Below are 16,055 nucleotides of genomic sequence, written 5' to 3'. Positions count from 1 at the left end.
TAGAAGAAAAACACTCTGAAAATATCATAAGAATCTTTCAATTCTTATTAATATAATACTTTTAACACAAAATATGAATTAGTAAATGTTTTTTAAAATTTTTAAAATTGAGAGACGTCCATAAGTCGCTCTGTGATTGGCTAAATATTCAGGCCACATGACCAAAACATTTTCGCCATTTCGACTCCCAGCAACTTCTTTGCTTATGAAGGCAGAAGAAGAGATTCAACTTAGGCAAGATACAGTTATAGTAATGTTCACGAGGGTCAAATTTCACGGATTTTTAGTAGTTGATAAGTATTCAGTTGCCAAATCCAAATTTTAAGATTGATTAATATGCAGCAAGAGAAAAATGTTAAGAAAAAGAAAGCTAGAACTTGGACCGAAGCTGCTAAACTCGTAAGAAAATAAACGCCACTCTTAAGCCTTGGTTTATATTGATGTTGTGTTAAGCCTTGGCTTACTCAAACATTCAAATTATTTAATTATTTGTTGTTTAATCGTAATTATCTTTGTCGTGTAATTATATATTGATAATTAACTTAACATATTCAACTATTTTATTCAAATATTCTATAACTGACTATTTTATATAGCCATTATTATCTATCAGTAACATAAAGGCTAGCAATGCAATGCATTGGATCATTTTATGGTTTTATGATGATGATATAGTGCCTAAAGGCATTCCGATAGTGGTTTTAATTTTTCAAAGCATAATTACTAGAAATGTTTCGCGAATATCAATATATTCTTGAATAAATTTTACCCAGTACCAACTATCTTACTTTTTTAGGTTCTTGAAATGTTTCCCAAAACTCCCATGACACATAAGGAAATATTTGGTGTTGTTCGATCTCAATACTTAAAAGACGTTAGGTTTGTTAGTTTGTGTATATCTTTTTCATGGACAAAAAGCTTTAAAATGTGACGCAGTTTCCCTTACAGTGGTCCTGCCTCTTTAGCTTGTCTCAATGCTATGCTTCATGCGCATTCAAGAGGTCAAGATGCTATGTTTTACCGGGTAGCTGGTGTTAATAGTGTTTTTGGTTTAACAGTACGTCTTAAATTAAATAAAAACTGGGACTAAATGAAGACCAACCACCTGATTGATTCTAAAATTCAATTTCTAGTCTGACATTCCTGAATGCGCTACTAGATTAGAAGTTGACGAAGATGAATCGGAAGAAGATGATGATGAATCCAGAAACATAAATCCCCTTAAATTAACAAAGTCCAAAAAAGAGAAAGTCTTATACGTGAAATTTCCCCCTGGGTATAAGGCCCCTAATTATCCGGTAGTCAATTTGGAAGCCGGAAACCTTTTAACATCTTCTGGTGGCGAAAGACTAAGCTCTTCCCAAATAGCCGCCACCCTTAAAGACTGTACCCTAACAACTAGAAGTTCTAGTTTGCAAAATGGGGCGTGGAGCGAAGCCACTGAATTAAGCGGGATTAGATCTCAATCTTCTTCAAAATGGTCCCGCGGTGGTGGTGATTCCAGTTCCAACATGAGTAATAGCAGCAAACCCTTGACACTTCATTTAACATTACCGGCCACTGATGCTGGAGTATCACCCGTTAAACTTTCACGTCACAATCATCATCATCAGAAAGCGGTGAAACACGCTTTAAGACAACAACAGAAAAGGAGGAGGAGAAATACGGCAATTGCAGCAGCTGGGGGATCTACAACCTCAACCACCATTCCTATGGCTCCCCCACCTCCGCCAGCGCCTCTTCCTAGGATAATAATGAAGCCACTTGTTCCTCCTCAAACTAACGCTTCAAGTTCTGGTTAGTTACCACCAGAAGTGGTATGAGACTAGAAGTGAAGGGCTCTAGCATTGGTAATAGATCCTGGCACTAGTGAACAAATTTGAGGATTTTATTCGCCGCTTCCATCGCGCCTACGCCAGAGAGAAAAAAATTGGTCCAGTTCCAAAAAATTTCCTACCCCCTTCCCCTCAACCTAAAGCGGCGAAACACGGACGCGGGTGCTTGAATCTAGTTCGGCCGTCTACCACCGCGAGCGTCTCACGTTTTGGAGGCGAAATTATGAAACCGCTACTAGAGGGCCAACCGTTCGTGTTTTATCAAGTCTTTTCACTAATGCCGAGTGAAGAATTTGGTTAGCTCAATACTTCTAGTATTATACCACTTCTGTTACCACCAAAGTGCTTAGAAGAATCTTCCTCTCTTCCTCTGATCACTCATTTATTGAAAACTGTTGCTAAACCTAGTATTTCTTTGGTTTTTCCATAGTTTATACGCGTCGAATGGTTACTAGACCTTCAGCCCCAGTTTCATACAATCTTACATTATTGTCATCGGAATCTGTTAAGAGTCGAGTCGCTAGTTCCCCTTCAAATGATAATACTGTACGACGTTTAAAACCTCGGAAAAGAAATCAGAAGAAACTTAGCACAGCCGCTCAAATAGCTCAAACAAAAAAAGGCTGTATCGATTTAGAAACTCCAGATTCTATTTTAGTTCACACTGATCTTAGAGTAAGTTTTGATCGAAACCTCAAAAACCCGTGTGACATTAACGTTGTTGTCTTTGACTCAAAATTTTTAACTTTTATATTCAATTAAGGCTCTGTTGAACAATCAAACCTTCAATTCATTACCTCAATCTCACCAATATCGACTTACCCAACTATTACCTCCCGTCGATCGTCACGTGACTTCCGATAATGTTGTTAGATTAAGCCCATCGGCTTTGAACAATGAGTTCTTCGCTTTCGCTTGCCAAGAATGGTGTGAAAGATTATCGGAAGGAGATTTTACCCACGAGAATCAGTTGAAAAGAAAATGGGATGAAGAGAGAGAACGTAGCAAATTGGATGATTGGAAGATTAAATATTTTGAACCAATTTGGGGTCAAAAGTACGCGCCTTCGTCTCTCAAACTGACCTTTAACACAAAATCATTGTTGCTGAACGTAAATTAACTTTATTCTTTCAGGACTTTACCAGAATCACCCGAAAAACCTCCCCTACCGAGTAATAACTCGGAAGTCAGCTCAATTAGCCGCAAAACTAATAAGACTTTAACAAGAAACATTGAGAGTAATGAGAAAGAGTGTAACAAATCAGTGCCGACTATAAAAATCAAGCCTTTGTTGGAAAAAAATCAAGCTCTACCAACTATTTTGGCTAGAGGCTCTAATAATTCGCTACCAGTTAAAACTTCAGTTGGTTTGGATCGATGTGACATAATAAAACGTAACTCGACTTGCAGCTCTAGTTCAAGTACTAGTAGTAGCAGTGATTCGAGTGAAGAAGGCCAAGAAACTGATTGTTTAATTCCAGATTTGATCTCAAATGATCCGGTAAGTTTTTTTGACGAGGGAACGGCTTGTTTTGTCTATATTTCGGGGCTAGTTTCGCCCGCGTTTCGGGACTTGTTTCGCCTACAATTCGGGCTAGTTTCGCCTGCGTTTCGGGGATAGTTTCGCCTGCGTTTCGAGGTTAGTTTCGCCTGCGTTTCGAGGATAGTTTCGCCTGCGTTTCGGGGATAGTTTCGCCTGCGTTTCGGGGATAGTTTCGCCTGCGTTTCGGGGATAGTTTCGCCTGCGTTTCGGGGATAGTTTCGCCTGCGTTTCGGGGATAGTTTCGCCTGCGTTTCGGGGATAGTTTCGCCTGCGTTTCGGGGATAGTTTCGCCTGCGTTGCGGGGATAGTTTCGCCTGCGTTTCGGGCTAGATTCGCCAGCGTTTCTGGGCTTGTTTCGCCTGCAATTCGGGCTAGTTTTGGCCGCGTTTCGGGGCTTGTTTCGCCTACAATTCGGGTTAGTTTCGGCCGCGTTTCGGGGCTTGTTTCGCCTACAATTTGGGCTAGTTTCGGCCGCGTTTCAGGGCTTGTTTCGCCTACAATTTGGGCTAGTTTCGGCCGCGTTTCGGGGCTTGTTTCGCCTACAATTTGGGCTAGTTTCGGCCGCGTTTCGGGGCTTGTTTCGCCTACAATTTGGGCTAGTTTCGGCCGCGTTTCGGGGCTTGTTTCGCCTACAATTCGGGCTAGTTTTGGGGCTTGTTTCGCCTACAATTCGGGCTAGTTTTGGGGCTTGTTTCGCCTACAATTTGCGTTTTGAAACTGTTCTCAGATGGAGGAAGGTACGTTGGATAGTGAACCTTTTAAAAGTGACTGTCCATCAGACTCCACTGAGTTGGTGTCACTACCTGTTGATGAGAGTACAACTGACGCTGTTAAGAGAAAGATGTCAGATTTTTCAGAAGCCGATGAGATCTCCAGTGACTCTTCGCTTAAAAGGAGGAGAATTACAATTGACTTTGCAGGTTATTATTAAAGATTTTGTGGTTGTTGTCTGTGTTGTTGTTTTGTTCCATTTTTTTTAACTTATCGAGTATTTGAGAGTTGTGACGTCCTTTTTGGATCCCAAGTCTATTTTACTGCAACGTTTTTTCGTTTTTTTATTTGTTTAATAATCAAAATAGACCAATCTGATCGTAAAACTGAAGACACTAATAATAAAGCAGAACGAACATCTTCGACTATGAAAACCACCAAAGATTATAATCACAGTTCTCATCACAAAAGTTTGCTTAGAACGACATTTACCGCGACAACTGGTCCACCAGCCAACCCACCTATTGTACCCCCTATAACTATACGTTCCATACCAGTTGCATCCAGCAACAGATCCAAATCGATTGACGGTGTCAACATGGAACGCTCCTACCAGATTTGTCAAGCCGTTTTGGAATCCAGTAAAAATCGTTCAAACTTTACTCAAAGTGGAAATTTGGGTTTCAAGGTCAAAAGTACAAACTCTTCGAGTTCGTCTCCGGCTTCTGTTTCTTCTCCTTGTCCAGTTGATTCGCCCACCCCCTCAGTGTCTTCGATAAACAGCGAAAATATTTCATTAAATGTTGATAAAGTTGAATCGCCGCCGCGTTCTTCGCCCATTATCGTCAAAACCAATATAAAAAATGTTTCGTCTCCCGTTGTAGACGAAAATATGCAAGAAAATGTGCCGTTAAACGTAACTTCTTCAGTCCCAAAAACGAACGCGATAACTTCTAGCGAAACTGTAGAAGAAGAAGAAGAAGAACGCGTTACTGATCATCGCAAAACTGAAACTTTATTACCAAATGATTTGGATTCTCTCTCATCAGAGACCGTTTTGACTTTGATAAGCCCCCCGCCAGGCCCTGTTGACTCTTGTTCCGACAACTACAATAATTCAGTGTCTTTAATCTCGAGTAACAATAATACCGCGGCAGTGGCAACCCCAACTGAGAGTAAAAACGAAGATAGTGTCTCTACCTCGGCCTTTTCGACCATTAATACTCTGCATATTGCGACATCGGCCATTTCCAGCGTTATACCAATTCAAGTGTCAAGGGAGGATACGAGTCGAACCAGTTCGCCACAAGTATCTACAGGAACTCCTACACCTTGTCACGTAAGTTATACTATCAACTTAATGGGTAGATGTCATTTTGTCATGAAGAATGTAATTGCATGCTTTGGATCGTGGTTTTACTTGCTGGAATATAACATATTTTAGTGACACTAATATTTAAGTATTAGAAATAGGAATGCTTGAGTTGAGTACAAATCAGTAAGAGTCTTTCCCGCATTCAGCCAATTGGGCTTCTCCCCCACCCCGCTATCCTTCCCCAGGGTTCGTACACGACCTGGAAAAGTCAGGGAAATTGAAAATGGGCCTAAAAAGTCAGGGAAATTTAAAATGGACCTAAATAGTCAGGGAAATGTCAGGGAAAAATATATTGGAGGGAAATTTAAAGTATAATGGTGATCAGAAAAATTTTTGTCTGAGATTTGAGCAGAACCCCAAATTCGCGGAGCTCGCTTCGCTCGCTCAGGTTATTTATGATTTACTTTAAATAAAATTTGAACGAATTAATTGGCTAATTTTTATAAAAATAACTCGTGCAAAAATTATTTGAGTGAATATAGATTGGTTTTCATATACGTTCGCCATGTACGTTATTGCAAATAGTCAGGGAAATTTGTGGAATTTAGTCAGGGAAAAGTCAGGGAATTTCATTCCAAAAATTTTGTACGAACCCTGTTCCCCTCTGTAAAGATCTCCGCCATTTTGAGGGTAAGGGCTACAGGAGCTATGCCTCAATCCTCTATTGTAGCTCAAGTGAGTTGCACCACCTGAATGAACCTGTTTTTTTCGCTATTTTACTTTAATTTCACCTGAAAGTGATTAATACTGTATGGTAGTTGTATTTACTTTGATCTATATTATTGTTAACGATTTACCGGCTTCACACGTGTTTTTTGGTGGTTTTTGTATGCTGGTTTTCATTATAATACGATTTCACTCGAGTTCATTGCTTTGTAACGATCATTATCTCTGAAAAAGAGAATAGCACTCTTGTGATTAAAACGAGGGGGCCATCATGAAACGATTTATTTTTAGACCCCTAAAGCCACAAATATGGTGGACAAAGACGATTGTATTCCCACTGAGGAACCAAGAATTTTGACAGCGAGTGAAAGAGTTAACTCGATTCCGAAGCCCGAAGAAAATAAACTAGGAAAAGAGTTTTTTCAGAAAGATCATGGTGGATTTGAACCCGTAGTCTTACCGGATGGCACCATACCCGTCCTTGTTGTTCAAGAACCATCCAATTTGGGTAGCATCTTGCAAAAGGGTGGTGGCGCCAGAAGTTTTACCGGGATTCATCCCGTTACGCAATACGCGGAAGCTTTAGCGGCGCCGCGACGACCTCATAGTGAACCCGTTCCCCTTAAAAACCAAGGGGACCCGAATAATCTACCAAGATCAGCCAGTGTTCAAGACTTTGTATTTGGCATTCAGGTTGATAACTCGGCGGCGTCTAACACGCATCACCAGAAAACTACCACGCGATACTCGGAAAATTCCGCGAGCATTCCTTTCATTTCGACGTTGCCGACGGGCGCGATAATTACCTCAGACATGGTCAGTTTACCGATAAATAATAATATAAATCAGACGAAAACTGACGCGCAAACTGTCAACATCAACACCTCTTCCACGACGCGTGGAAAAAATATTTCAAACCATAACGCCATTTATAGCAACGCCGTTCCTCACGTATTTCCATCGGGAACTTTACCGGTGTCTGTAAATAACGGTATCTTTCCTTCCGGTAGCATTTTTTTAACGCACAATGGTCACAATCACCCTTATCATTTAAACAACCACCGTAACTCTTTGACTGTCGTACCGAGTATTTCCTCTTTCCCCGTCATGTCGGTTGGCTATAATTATTCTCAGACAAACGGGTTAACTTTGGTTTCCCCAACGTCGGAAGACGGCGGCGCCAGAAGTCACCACTTTATGCCAACAAACGCGAACGCGGCGGCTGTGTCGCATCACGGTAATAATAACAATGTTGGAATTCCACCGACTAATACTCCATCGACGAATGGTAGCAATTGCGCTTGCAGTTTAAAGGCCCTCGTAATGTGCGCTTCGTGCGGAGCATTTTGTCACGATGACTGTATTGGACCTACAAAACGTTGCGTAACGTGTATAATTAGGTAGCGCTCCTTCGACACTCTGATGATAACCTCGATCCTACTCTCTTTTCTCATTGTGAATAAGTTTTTCTTACAAAAAAAAAACAACCTAGCCTCTTCAAATCCCATTGGGATGGTTTACTCCTTTTGTTTTTGTTTTTTATATATAAAAAAGATTGTTTTTATTGAGCTAAATTATTATAACTATTATAATCAATCCCCCTTGTCAATATAATATACTGGGAAGTAGGACATTGTAATTATTTTGTTTTTGTTTTACATTTGAGTTGAAATGACATATGCACACATTTCTTTATGGTTTTCTTCTTCATCTTTCTTTCTTTCTTTCTTTCTTTCTTTCTTTCAGTGGAGAGGGAATTAAAGTTTTTGACGTCACATTTCTTTTTGGTTTTCTTCTTCATCTTTCTTTCTTTCTTCCAGTGGAGAGGGAATTAAAGTTATTGACGTTTTTTTTTTTAAACATACGTAATTTTGATCGAAGTTTAGCGTTAGTTGACATGGGAAGTTGGGAACTGTCCGATAATTTCAAAACTTTTGCCAAATTAGCAAACTCATTTTTTTCTTTAATTTTTTGTTGCGAAAAAATAAACGCTTAGTCAAAATTTAACGGAATAGACACGTATTATTGAAGGGATACAATAAAGAGTAAGTTTTAAACGATAAATATCAATTTAGCCAAATATCTTACGTTTTTAATACAAATTTCCTTAATTGTTACCTTTTGTTCTTTATTTCTTAATATATTTTGGAACAAAAAAAATACCTCTCTCAATTTCATCAATCAAAAGAGTTGATTACTGAAAAATTATTTTCTTTAAATTCCTCTCTCTCTGTTTTCTGTGAAATCTTACCAACTTCTATGAAAGTTTTTTGCTTTAAAAAAATGGACAACGGAGTTGGTTGGTAATTTATGCAAACCATCATACCCAAGTGAGATCGACGTAAAATTAACGTTGTTTATTTTAAGACAGTGGTATTTCTCGAAATTGGTATCAAAGATGACTGTACTAAGTTTAAACGGTGAACCATTACACTGTTCATGATGCGAGAAGTAACGCTGAAGAGAAACAGTCATTTTTGGTACCACTACCAAGTGAGGTCGACTCAAGATTTGCCGATAGTTAAATTCACGTTGTTTATTTTAAGACAAGTGGTATCAAAGACGACTGTAGTAAAGGTTTCAATGATGAACCATTACACTGTTCATGATGCGATAAGTAACGCTGAAGAGAAACAGTCATTTTCGGTACCATTACTCTCTGTTGGGAAATTTTTACGCTTACCTTCTCTTAACAATTCATTAATTTCGGGTATCAAAGATGACTGTACTAAGTTTAAACGGTGAAGCATTACACTGTTCATGATGCGATAAGTAACGCTGAAGAGAAAGTCATTTTCGGTACCATTACTCTTTGTTGGGAAATTTTATGCTTACCTTCTCTTAACAATTCTTTAATTTCGGGTATCAAAGATGACTGTACTAAGTTTAAACGGTGAACCATTACACTATTCATGATGCGAGAAGTAACGCTGAAGAGAAACAGTCATTTTCGGTACCATTACTCTCTGTTGGGAAATTTTACGCTGCTTACCTTCTCTTGACAATTCTTTAATTAAATTTCGCTAAAAACATGCAAATTTAAGGTTAAAAGCGTTAACCCCCTTTTCTACTATCTGTATATCACTTCGAAATTTGCGAGAGTAGGTGATTCTGTCGTTGGTTGAAAATGACACGCAAATTTAACCAAACCCATCATTCAAGTCAGTTTTCTATATTCAACCTTCAAGCTTATTATATTTTTGTAGATTCCATAATATTTAATAATAAGCTCTACAATTAATAGCAGTTTTTATGTATTTAATTAATTAATATTTGAATGAGATTTATTATTTTTTCCATGGTACAAAAAAATAAATACAATATTATGTACAAAAAAACGTAAAATGTTTTTGTTTTATCCCAAAGTTTTACGAAACTTTTTACGTAGTTTTCACTGTTTAACTTTTCATTTTAAAACACAAAAAGAACTTAACGTGTTTGTTTGTTTATACTTGATAACCAACAAAGTAATCCTAGGAACGGTATAAAAATGTCTTTTTTTTTTTTTTTTTTTAATAAGTAGCTTTAATTTCTTATGTCATTAAGAAATGTAATGGGAAATTTGTGGGTTACGTAAAACAAAAAAAAGAAGCTACTGAGCAATGATTTTTTTTTTTGGGGAATGTTGTGTTACATAGACGGTTTACGTAGCCGCCAAAAGTAGAGCTGGTTTTTTTTAAATGATATAGATAATAAAAACGATAAAAATTAATTATTTTTTAAACCTAAAAACAGCTACGGCCGCTAAAATGAAGAAGGCAGTCCAAGCGAACGTAACTAAAAAGCCTGACCACACCAAACTGTAACCTATACCCCATCCTCTCGATAACACAGCTCGCATTCCTTCTGTTGGAAGGGTTTGAGGAAGACAATATGAGAAGTAGCGCAGGAAATGAGGCATTCCTTCAACCGGCCAAACAATACCTGTAAGAAAATGTTAATACGTTTTTAATTAGTTAAGTCTTAAGACACTTATTATAATAAGGGTTATCTTTTAAGAGTTTAGACTTACCGCTGAGAATAATGTTTGGATAGAAAGATCCTAAAGATATCATAACTGCCGTGTTTTCCTCCGTTACTAATGCAGAAATAAGTAAACCTAAAACGGGATATCATGTTAATAGTGCTGTTTTTCAACATCAATTTACATTTTAAGATCTTACCGAAACACATGCCACACACTCCCTGGAACAATGTCATCAATATAACCCATATGAATGGGCCGCGTGAAGGAATGTCAAAGACCAAGAACGTGAACACCAACAACCCCAATACTTGACCAATTAGGACGAAGAATTGAGTCATAATATGCGAGGTGAGTACTTGAAATGGAGTTACTCCAGATACCCAACTTCTGTCGAACAACCCACTCTTTCTTTCCTCCACAAAACTGATAGCCGTTAAGCCGACAGCCATGATGTAGGTTATACTTAGAATAACACCCGGTGTTATAAACTCTGTGAAACTAACTTCAACAACACCATATATGGGCTTTTCCATAACAACTGGTAAATTAGCTAGCAAAGGCGTTGAACCGATAACTTGTAAAAGATCTTGAGCGAATTTTTGGAATGAGTACAGCAAACTGGTCTGAAGGGTCAGTCCAATTTGTTGATCTAAAAAGATGGACGAACACGTTAAACTAGAGTACTTGAATCGCGATGTGTTGCATTGTCAGGCTTAGGAATACTTACTGGTCATGTCCAAATGGACTTTGACGGTACTGCACTCTATCGTTTCATTGGTGACGTCAAGACCTTGACTAAACCGGTCAATCAGGCACTTTGTGAAGTTGTGACTTATATGTATCACTGCCCAAGCATTCCCGTCTCTCACTGACTGTACAGCAGAATCGAAGTCGGTAAAAGGTTTCTGTAAAGTACCAATGATTCGTTAGACACTAACTCTCGGGTATCCTGTTCCAAAAGGGACATTATGATACATACCTGAATAATAGTTTCATTGTCAAGTTGGCGTAAAAAGTCCTTGCTCATTCTTGGGGGGTTTTCATCGTTAACAATGGCAATGTCCAGATCAAAAGGGTTTCGACCAATGCAAAGGCACAAGAGAATAACTTGAATGGCGGGAAGGGCGTATTGAAAGAGTACAACCGCGATGTTTCGTCTCAGACGAGTAATATTCTTGTTGAAGAGGACCATGGTCTTGTTTAATCCATCCATACATTGATTGGGTCGTTTGGGAATAACTATCCTGTTGTTACCCGTCGGAACAATATCCCCGGCTGAAGGAGGCATGCGCAAATCATTCACGCTGTTGTTGATTAGGTCCAAAGTTGAATTGTTTAAGGTGCAAGCGCTGTTAGCTTTGTTTGTGTCCAATCCTCCGGGATTTTTGCTTCCAGCGTCACTTATGATGAAGACCTTTAGTGAAAAGGTTGGTTAGAGCGATGCGTTTGGGATGAGTAAGGCGTAAATCCAAATTGAAACTTACTGGTGCATCTTTGTCTTCCGATGGCGTAAGATCTTTACTCAGTCGACGTTCAAGTATAGCAGGTACTAATTCTTTACTAAGTCTACGTTCGAGAATGCTCGGTAAGGCTGGGGTGGCGCCCCCGTCGGTTGCTAGGATTTGGTTCAATTCTTTCTCTGCTTGTTTGGTTTCTTTGTCCAACATGCACAATTTCAAGAAACAATCTTCCAGGCTAGGTTCGTTAAAGAATTCCATCAGCTCTTCGGGGCTGGCTTCAGCCAACAAGCGACCCTTTCTCATTAATCCAACCTAAATAATTCCATGAAGGTTAGGATACGGAACGGTCTTAAGATATTTGTCATGAGGATACGTACCACATTAGCTTGGCGAGCTTCCTCTATGTAATGAGTTGTAATTATCACAGTCATGCCTTCCGACGAAGTTAACATAACCAAATGGTTCCATATGCTTTGTCTAAGTAAAGGATCGACACCCACTGTGGGTTCATCCAAGATTAGCAAAGGTGGACGGTGAATTAAGGCAGCTGCGAATGAAACTCGACGTTGTTGACCTCCACTGCAATTTATAAACATTTTGTTATTCATTTCTCCTTGAACTTAACCTCGCTCCAAAAGCAATAATTACCTTAAATTAGCCACCAAACGCGATTTCGTGGGCAGATCGAGAAAATTGAGCAAAAATTCCGTTCTTTCTTTTAAAGTCTTGGCATCGATTCGATGCAGGCGTCCAAAATATACCAACGTTTCTTCGATGGTAAATTCGGCATACAAAGCCAGTTCCTATTGAAAGGAGATGAAATTTTTCCGTATAAATGAAAATAACTTTCACGTTATTGAAATGTTGTTTTCGCTTTTGAGTAGTGCGAATAAAAAAGTAAAGTATATTACCTGGGGCATAAAACCAACGCCGCATCCTGGAATAATACTTTTACTGGTTCCCGGTTGTTCCCCAAAAACCTTAACCTGTCCATTCTTCAAACGCAATTTTCCAATGACGGTGTTTAACAAGGTTGTTTTGCCACATCCACTGGGACCCAATAATCCGTATCTGTAGATTTATAAAGAAAAATTAATATTAATTCAACACTACAGTTTCCCCCCCCCCTTTTTTTCAAATTAAGAAATATGTTGATGCCAAAGGATTTAATCGTAAAAAAATATATAATTCAGAGGAGGAGGGAGGGATCAAGGAAAACTAGCGTATATTATTTTCCAAGGAAAGATTTAATAATCCGGCCTTGATAGCCCTAAGGTATGAAAGATATTCACATGGTGTGTGGTGACGGTGGTGGTGTGTTTGGATTTCTTTTAATTCGGTTGGATGTTAAGAGAAATATTAACTCTTTTAGGAAAAAGGGGTAAAATATTAGTGGCCTTTCGTGATTGGGTCTTTTTTTTTCGTTGCTATCTAGAAGTACGTGTACTGAGAAACGTAAGCTAACTTTTGGGGGGGATAAAAAATTTTGGGTATTTCTTTTAATTTTTCTTAATTTCTCGGCCAATTTTTGCCAAACTTCCTTTCAAACTATCTGGCATGCTCTATATTTAAAAGACGGGTTTGTAATTGAAGGCATATTCAATAATGTAAAGGGATTCACCGAATTTATTATCTGTTTGTCAGAAAAACAATTATTAATTGCTTCGTTGGGGAAAACAAAATCATTTTAATATTGTTTTTTTGCCAATATTTCGACATCAAATTTGCTTTGCCAACTTTTTAAGTGCAATCTTAATTCAATTGATAAGGACTTTAAACCAATATAAATATTTTTTTCAAATGATCCTCTAGACCTTTGAAATTACAAATATAGATTGATTTGTGTTACTAACTATACTACGCGTATAATTTAAGTTACTGACGGGACTCCATTGTTTTTAAGAATTCCTCGTTTTCAAATACAGGGTATTTCATTTAGGGTGGTAGGATAGAAGCAAGAACGATATCTAGTTTATTAGGGAGAAGGTATAAATTCGCCACATTTCTACCTTTATCTAAAGTCCAAACGTAGGTCCGGAGTTAATCCCCGCCTCTAAATTAAAACCAGCATCTCATTGGTTATTGAAAACTCACGTCAGCGCGACGCGAATGACGAAAATTACGCATTTTCCGACTGCGGAGAGGCGAAATAGATCGGCCTCGTTTTACGTCCCCCCTTTTATTTTGAAAGGGGGACTGGGACTATGGCGCGCGAATACTTTGGCATCTAATACCTTCTCCCTAATAAACTAGATATCACTTCTTGATCTAAGTTCTATGGATGATTTTGAGCCGAAAATACAGCTTTTATGACATTTTGGCCTAAGGGACACCGTATACACGTAATGATTGGACTGTTTCACGGATTTTCGACTCAAAATCGCCCATTGTCCTACCACCATTTTTAAATCACCTTGTATAGATTATCAGCAAAAGCTCTCTTAGAAACCACACAGAGTTTATCATCTAGAAATATGTTTTCCCACTATCTCTAAAATCTGTAATAAGAGAATATCAGTTAACCCTAACAACAACCAGAATTTCTGAAAAGGGTCTTCTCCAAGAATATTTGAATTCAATGGGGTTTTAAAATCAAATTAATATTTTTTTTAAGTTAGAAATACCTTTTTGTAAGTTAGCATAATATTTTTTTCTTTTGAAAATTGTGGTTTTATAAGCCCCTCAAATATTATAATTGATATTGCTGAAATTTATTTCGAAGAACTCGGGTTTTTACCCTGAAATCCGATTTCAATGATAAAACATACTTAGGGAATTTTTCCATAAACGATTGGGTTCAAAATTATTTATTTTTTTCAATTACTTTTTAGTCTAGAAAGATTATCCTGATAATAACCCTGAAGCTTAAAGTCTCTAACAACATGAAAAATAATTATTATTTTTATATGTACATATACAGGGTGTTTCTGATAAGTCTGCATGCCATTAATTAAGGGGTATAATGTTCTTTGGGAAATCGATGTTTTAGTCGAAAATGTAATTTCTATCTCCATTTTGACACAAGGGACACTGTTTTCAAGCTATTATTTTAAGAGTGTTTTAGGGATGACCCCTTAATTAAATTATAAATCATTGTCTTTCAGTTTCTTAATTAAATTTAAGGGGGTCATCCATAAAATACTCTGGATGCAATCTTAACTCGAAAACACTGTCCCTTTTGGCAAACAAAATAGAGATAGAAGTTACATTTTCGACTCTGCCAGACTTATCAGAAACACCCTGTATGATATATTAAAGATGACAAAGAATTATTTTTTAAATATATATACTCTAATACCAAATAGTATTTTACACGCTTGAAAGTCTTCGATAGTGTCTCGTAAGCGGTTTTTAAATTTGGTCCAATGATTTTTAAACATCATTGAAAAGGAGAGAGGGGAGGGAAAGAATTTAGTTCATGGGCCAAGTGCGGTTTGGATGTTTGGAAAATTTTGGGGGTCAGTACTACTGTTCCTTTTTAGAAGGTAGAGTTTATAATTACTAGCAAAATTCACCTTCCCCCGCCAAAATGTCTGCTGCGTATGTTGTTGTACCTTATAATAGACACATCCTCGTTTTTTAAGGAAATGAAAAGAAACTTTCTCTGACTTACTTCCTATTATTTAATATAGCTGGAAGTACGCCGTGAAAATATTTTTGTTCAGGTGGTTTTTTTCTTTTTGCTTTTTCATTATTAAGAGGGGTAGAATACTTCGCTAATTATTTCTGGTTGGTTTATATTTGGATTATTTTTAAAATTGTGGTGTGGTTTCTATGTATTGAGAGCGTTGAAGGGTTTAAACCAGTTGAGAGATAAGTCTGAATATTGGTTAAAAATTAACGGTAAATTTTTTGATGGGTTTTATTAACTGTTAAGAGGGGTAGACTACTCCGCTAATTATTTCTGGTTTGCTATTTGGATTATTTTTAAAATTGTGGTGTGGTTTTTTATATGTATTGGTAGCGTTGAAGGGTTGAGACAAGTTGGAGAGATAAGTCTGAAACTTGGCTAAAAATTAACGGTAAATGTTTTGATGGGTTTAGTTAACTGTTAAGAGGGGTAGACTACTTCGCTAATTATTTCTGGTATTTTTTTAAACGTTTTGTGGTTTTATTAAAATAGCTCACGCAACACGACCCTACCAAGAAAAGAAAAATTAAAATGAGAGAAAAATCTTCGAAACCCTACTCGTGACTTTGAAAGATATTTCATATTTTTCTGGGAACTCCCCCTAAACGTCAATAAAAAAAATTAGACACCTTTCTTTCAAATTTTTGGGGAAAGATATATCTGAAGAATTTATCGAATGTTCCACCCCTTGTATTACACTACCAAGCATATTTCTATTATAGGGAGTCCAAACAGATTGGAAAAAAAAAAAAATACAATTAGCTAGAGGCATTTTAGCTTTCACTATCGCCGATGTTGTGTGTGTCCCGGATAAAAGTGTTCAAATAGCTGCCAATATAACGAAAAATAATTACTATATATAAGTAT

The 16,055-nt window shown here is 37.6% G+C and overlaps 2 protein-coding genes across 4 annotated transcripts in view; one reads left to right on the top strand and one right to left on the bottom strand.

The window, feature by feature from the left end:
• Nucleotides 1-207: 207 nt before the first annotated feature.
• Asx (transcriptional regulator additional sex combs) lies at nt 208-9,475 on the top strand. Of its 2 annotated transcripts, none has more exons than XM_089838785.1 (10): nt 208-399; nt 797-879; nt 937-1,057; nt 1,134-1,797; nt 2,266-2,510; nt 2,599-2,891; nt 2,970-3,336; nt 4,106-4,298; nt 4,458-5,428; nt 6,422-9,475. In XM_089838785.1, the coding sequence occupies exons 1-10, from the start codon at nt 337-339 to the stop codon at nt 7,532-7,534; spliced, it is 4,113 nt and encodes a 1,370-aa protein (XP_089694911.1). In that variant the 5' UTR covers nt 208-336; the 3' UTR covers nt 7,535-9,475. The 2 variants fall into 2 exon arrangements, with proteins under 2 accessions (XP_089694911.1, XP_089694912.1); XM_089838786.1 differs by having other exon boundaries at nt 209-399; nt 949-1,057.
• The window catches only part of LOC149717393 (ABC transporter G family member 23-like), a 33,302-nt gene continuing 26,624 nt past the window's right edge, over nt 9,378-16,055 (bottom strand). For both annotated transcript variants that reach the window (XM_089838788.1, XM_089838787.1), the window contains 9 exons: nt 12,469-12,628; nt 12,206-12,360; nt 11,935-12,136; nt 11,582-11,869; nt 11,077-11,511; nt 10,825-11,002; nt 10,294-10,746; nt 10,143-10,229; nt 9,378-10,054 (listed from right to left, as the gene is read on the bottom strand). In XM_089838788.1, the coding sequence (XP_089694914.1) occupies nt 9,843-10,054; nt 10,143-10,229; nt 10,294-10,746; nt 10,825-11,002; nt 11,077-11,511; nt 11,582-11,869; nt 11,935-12,136; nt 12,206-12,360; nt 12,469-12,628 (2,170 nt within the window). In that variant the 3' untranslated portion in view covers nt 9,378-9,842. The remainder of the gene's footprint in view (nt 10,055-10,142; nt 10,230-10,293; nt 10,747-10,824; nt 11,003-11,076; nt 11,512-11,581; nt 11,870-11,934; nt 12,137-12,205; nt 12,361-12,468; nt 12,629-16,055) is intronic.

This window comes from Phalangium opilio, unplaced genomic scaffold, assembly GCF_054372755.1.
Source record: "Phalangium opilio isolate 3A_F unplaced genomic scaffold, DU_Popi_V2 ptg000003l_1, whole genome shotgun sequence".
Taxonomy (NCBI): domain Eukaryota; kingdom Metazoa; phylum Arthropoda; class Arachnida; order Opiliones; family Phalangiidae; genus Phalangium; species Phalangium opilio.
The sequence above is the reverse complement of the archived record's forward strand: the minus strand, read 5'-3'. Positions and strand labels throughout refer to the sequence as shown.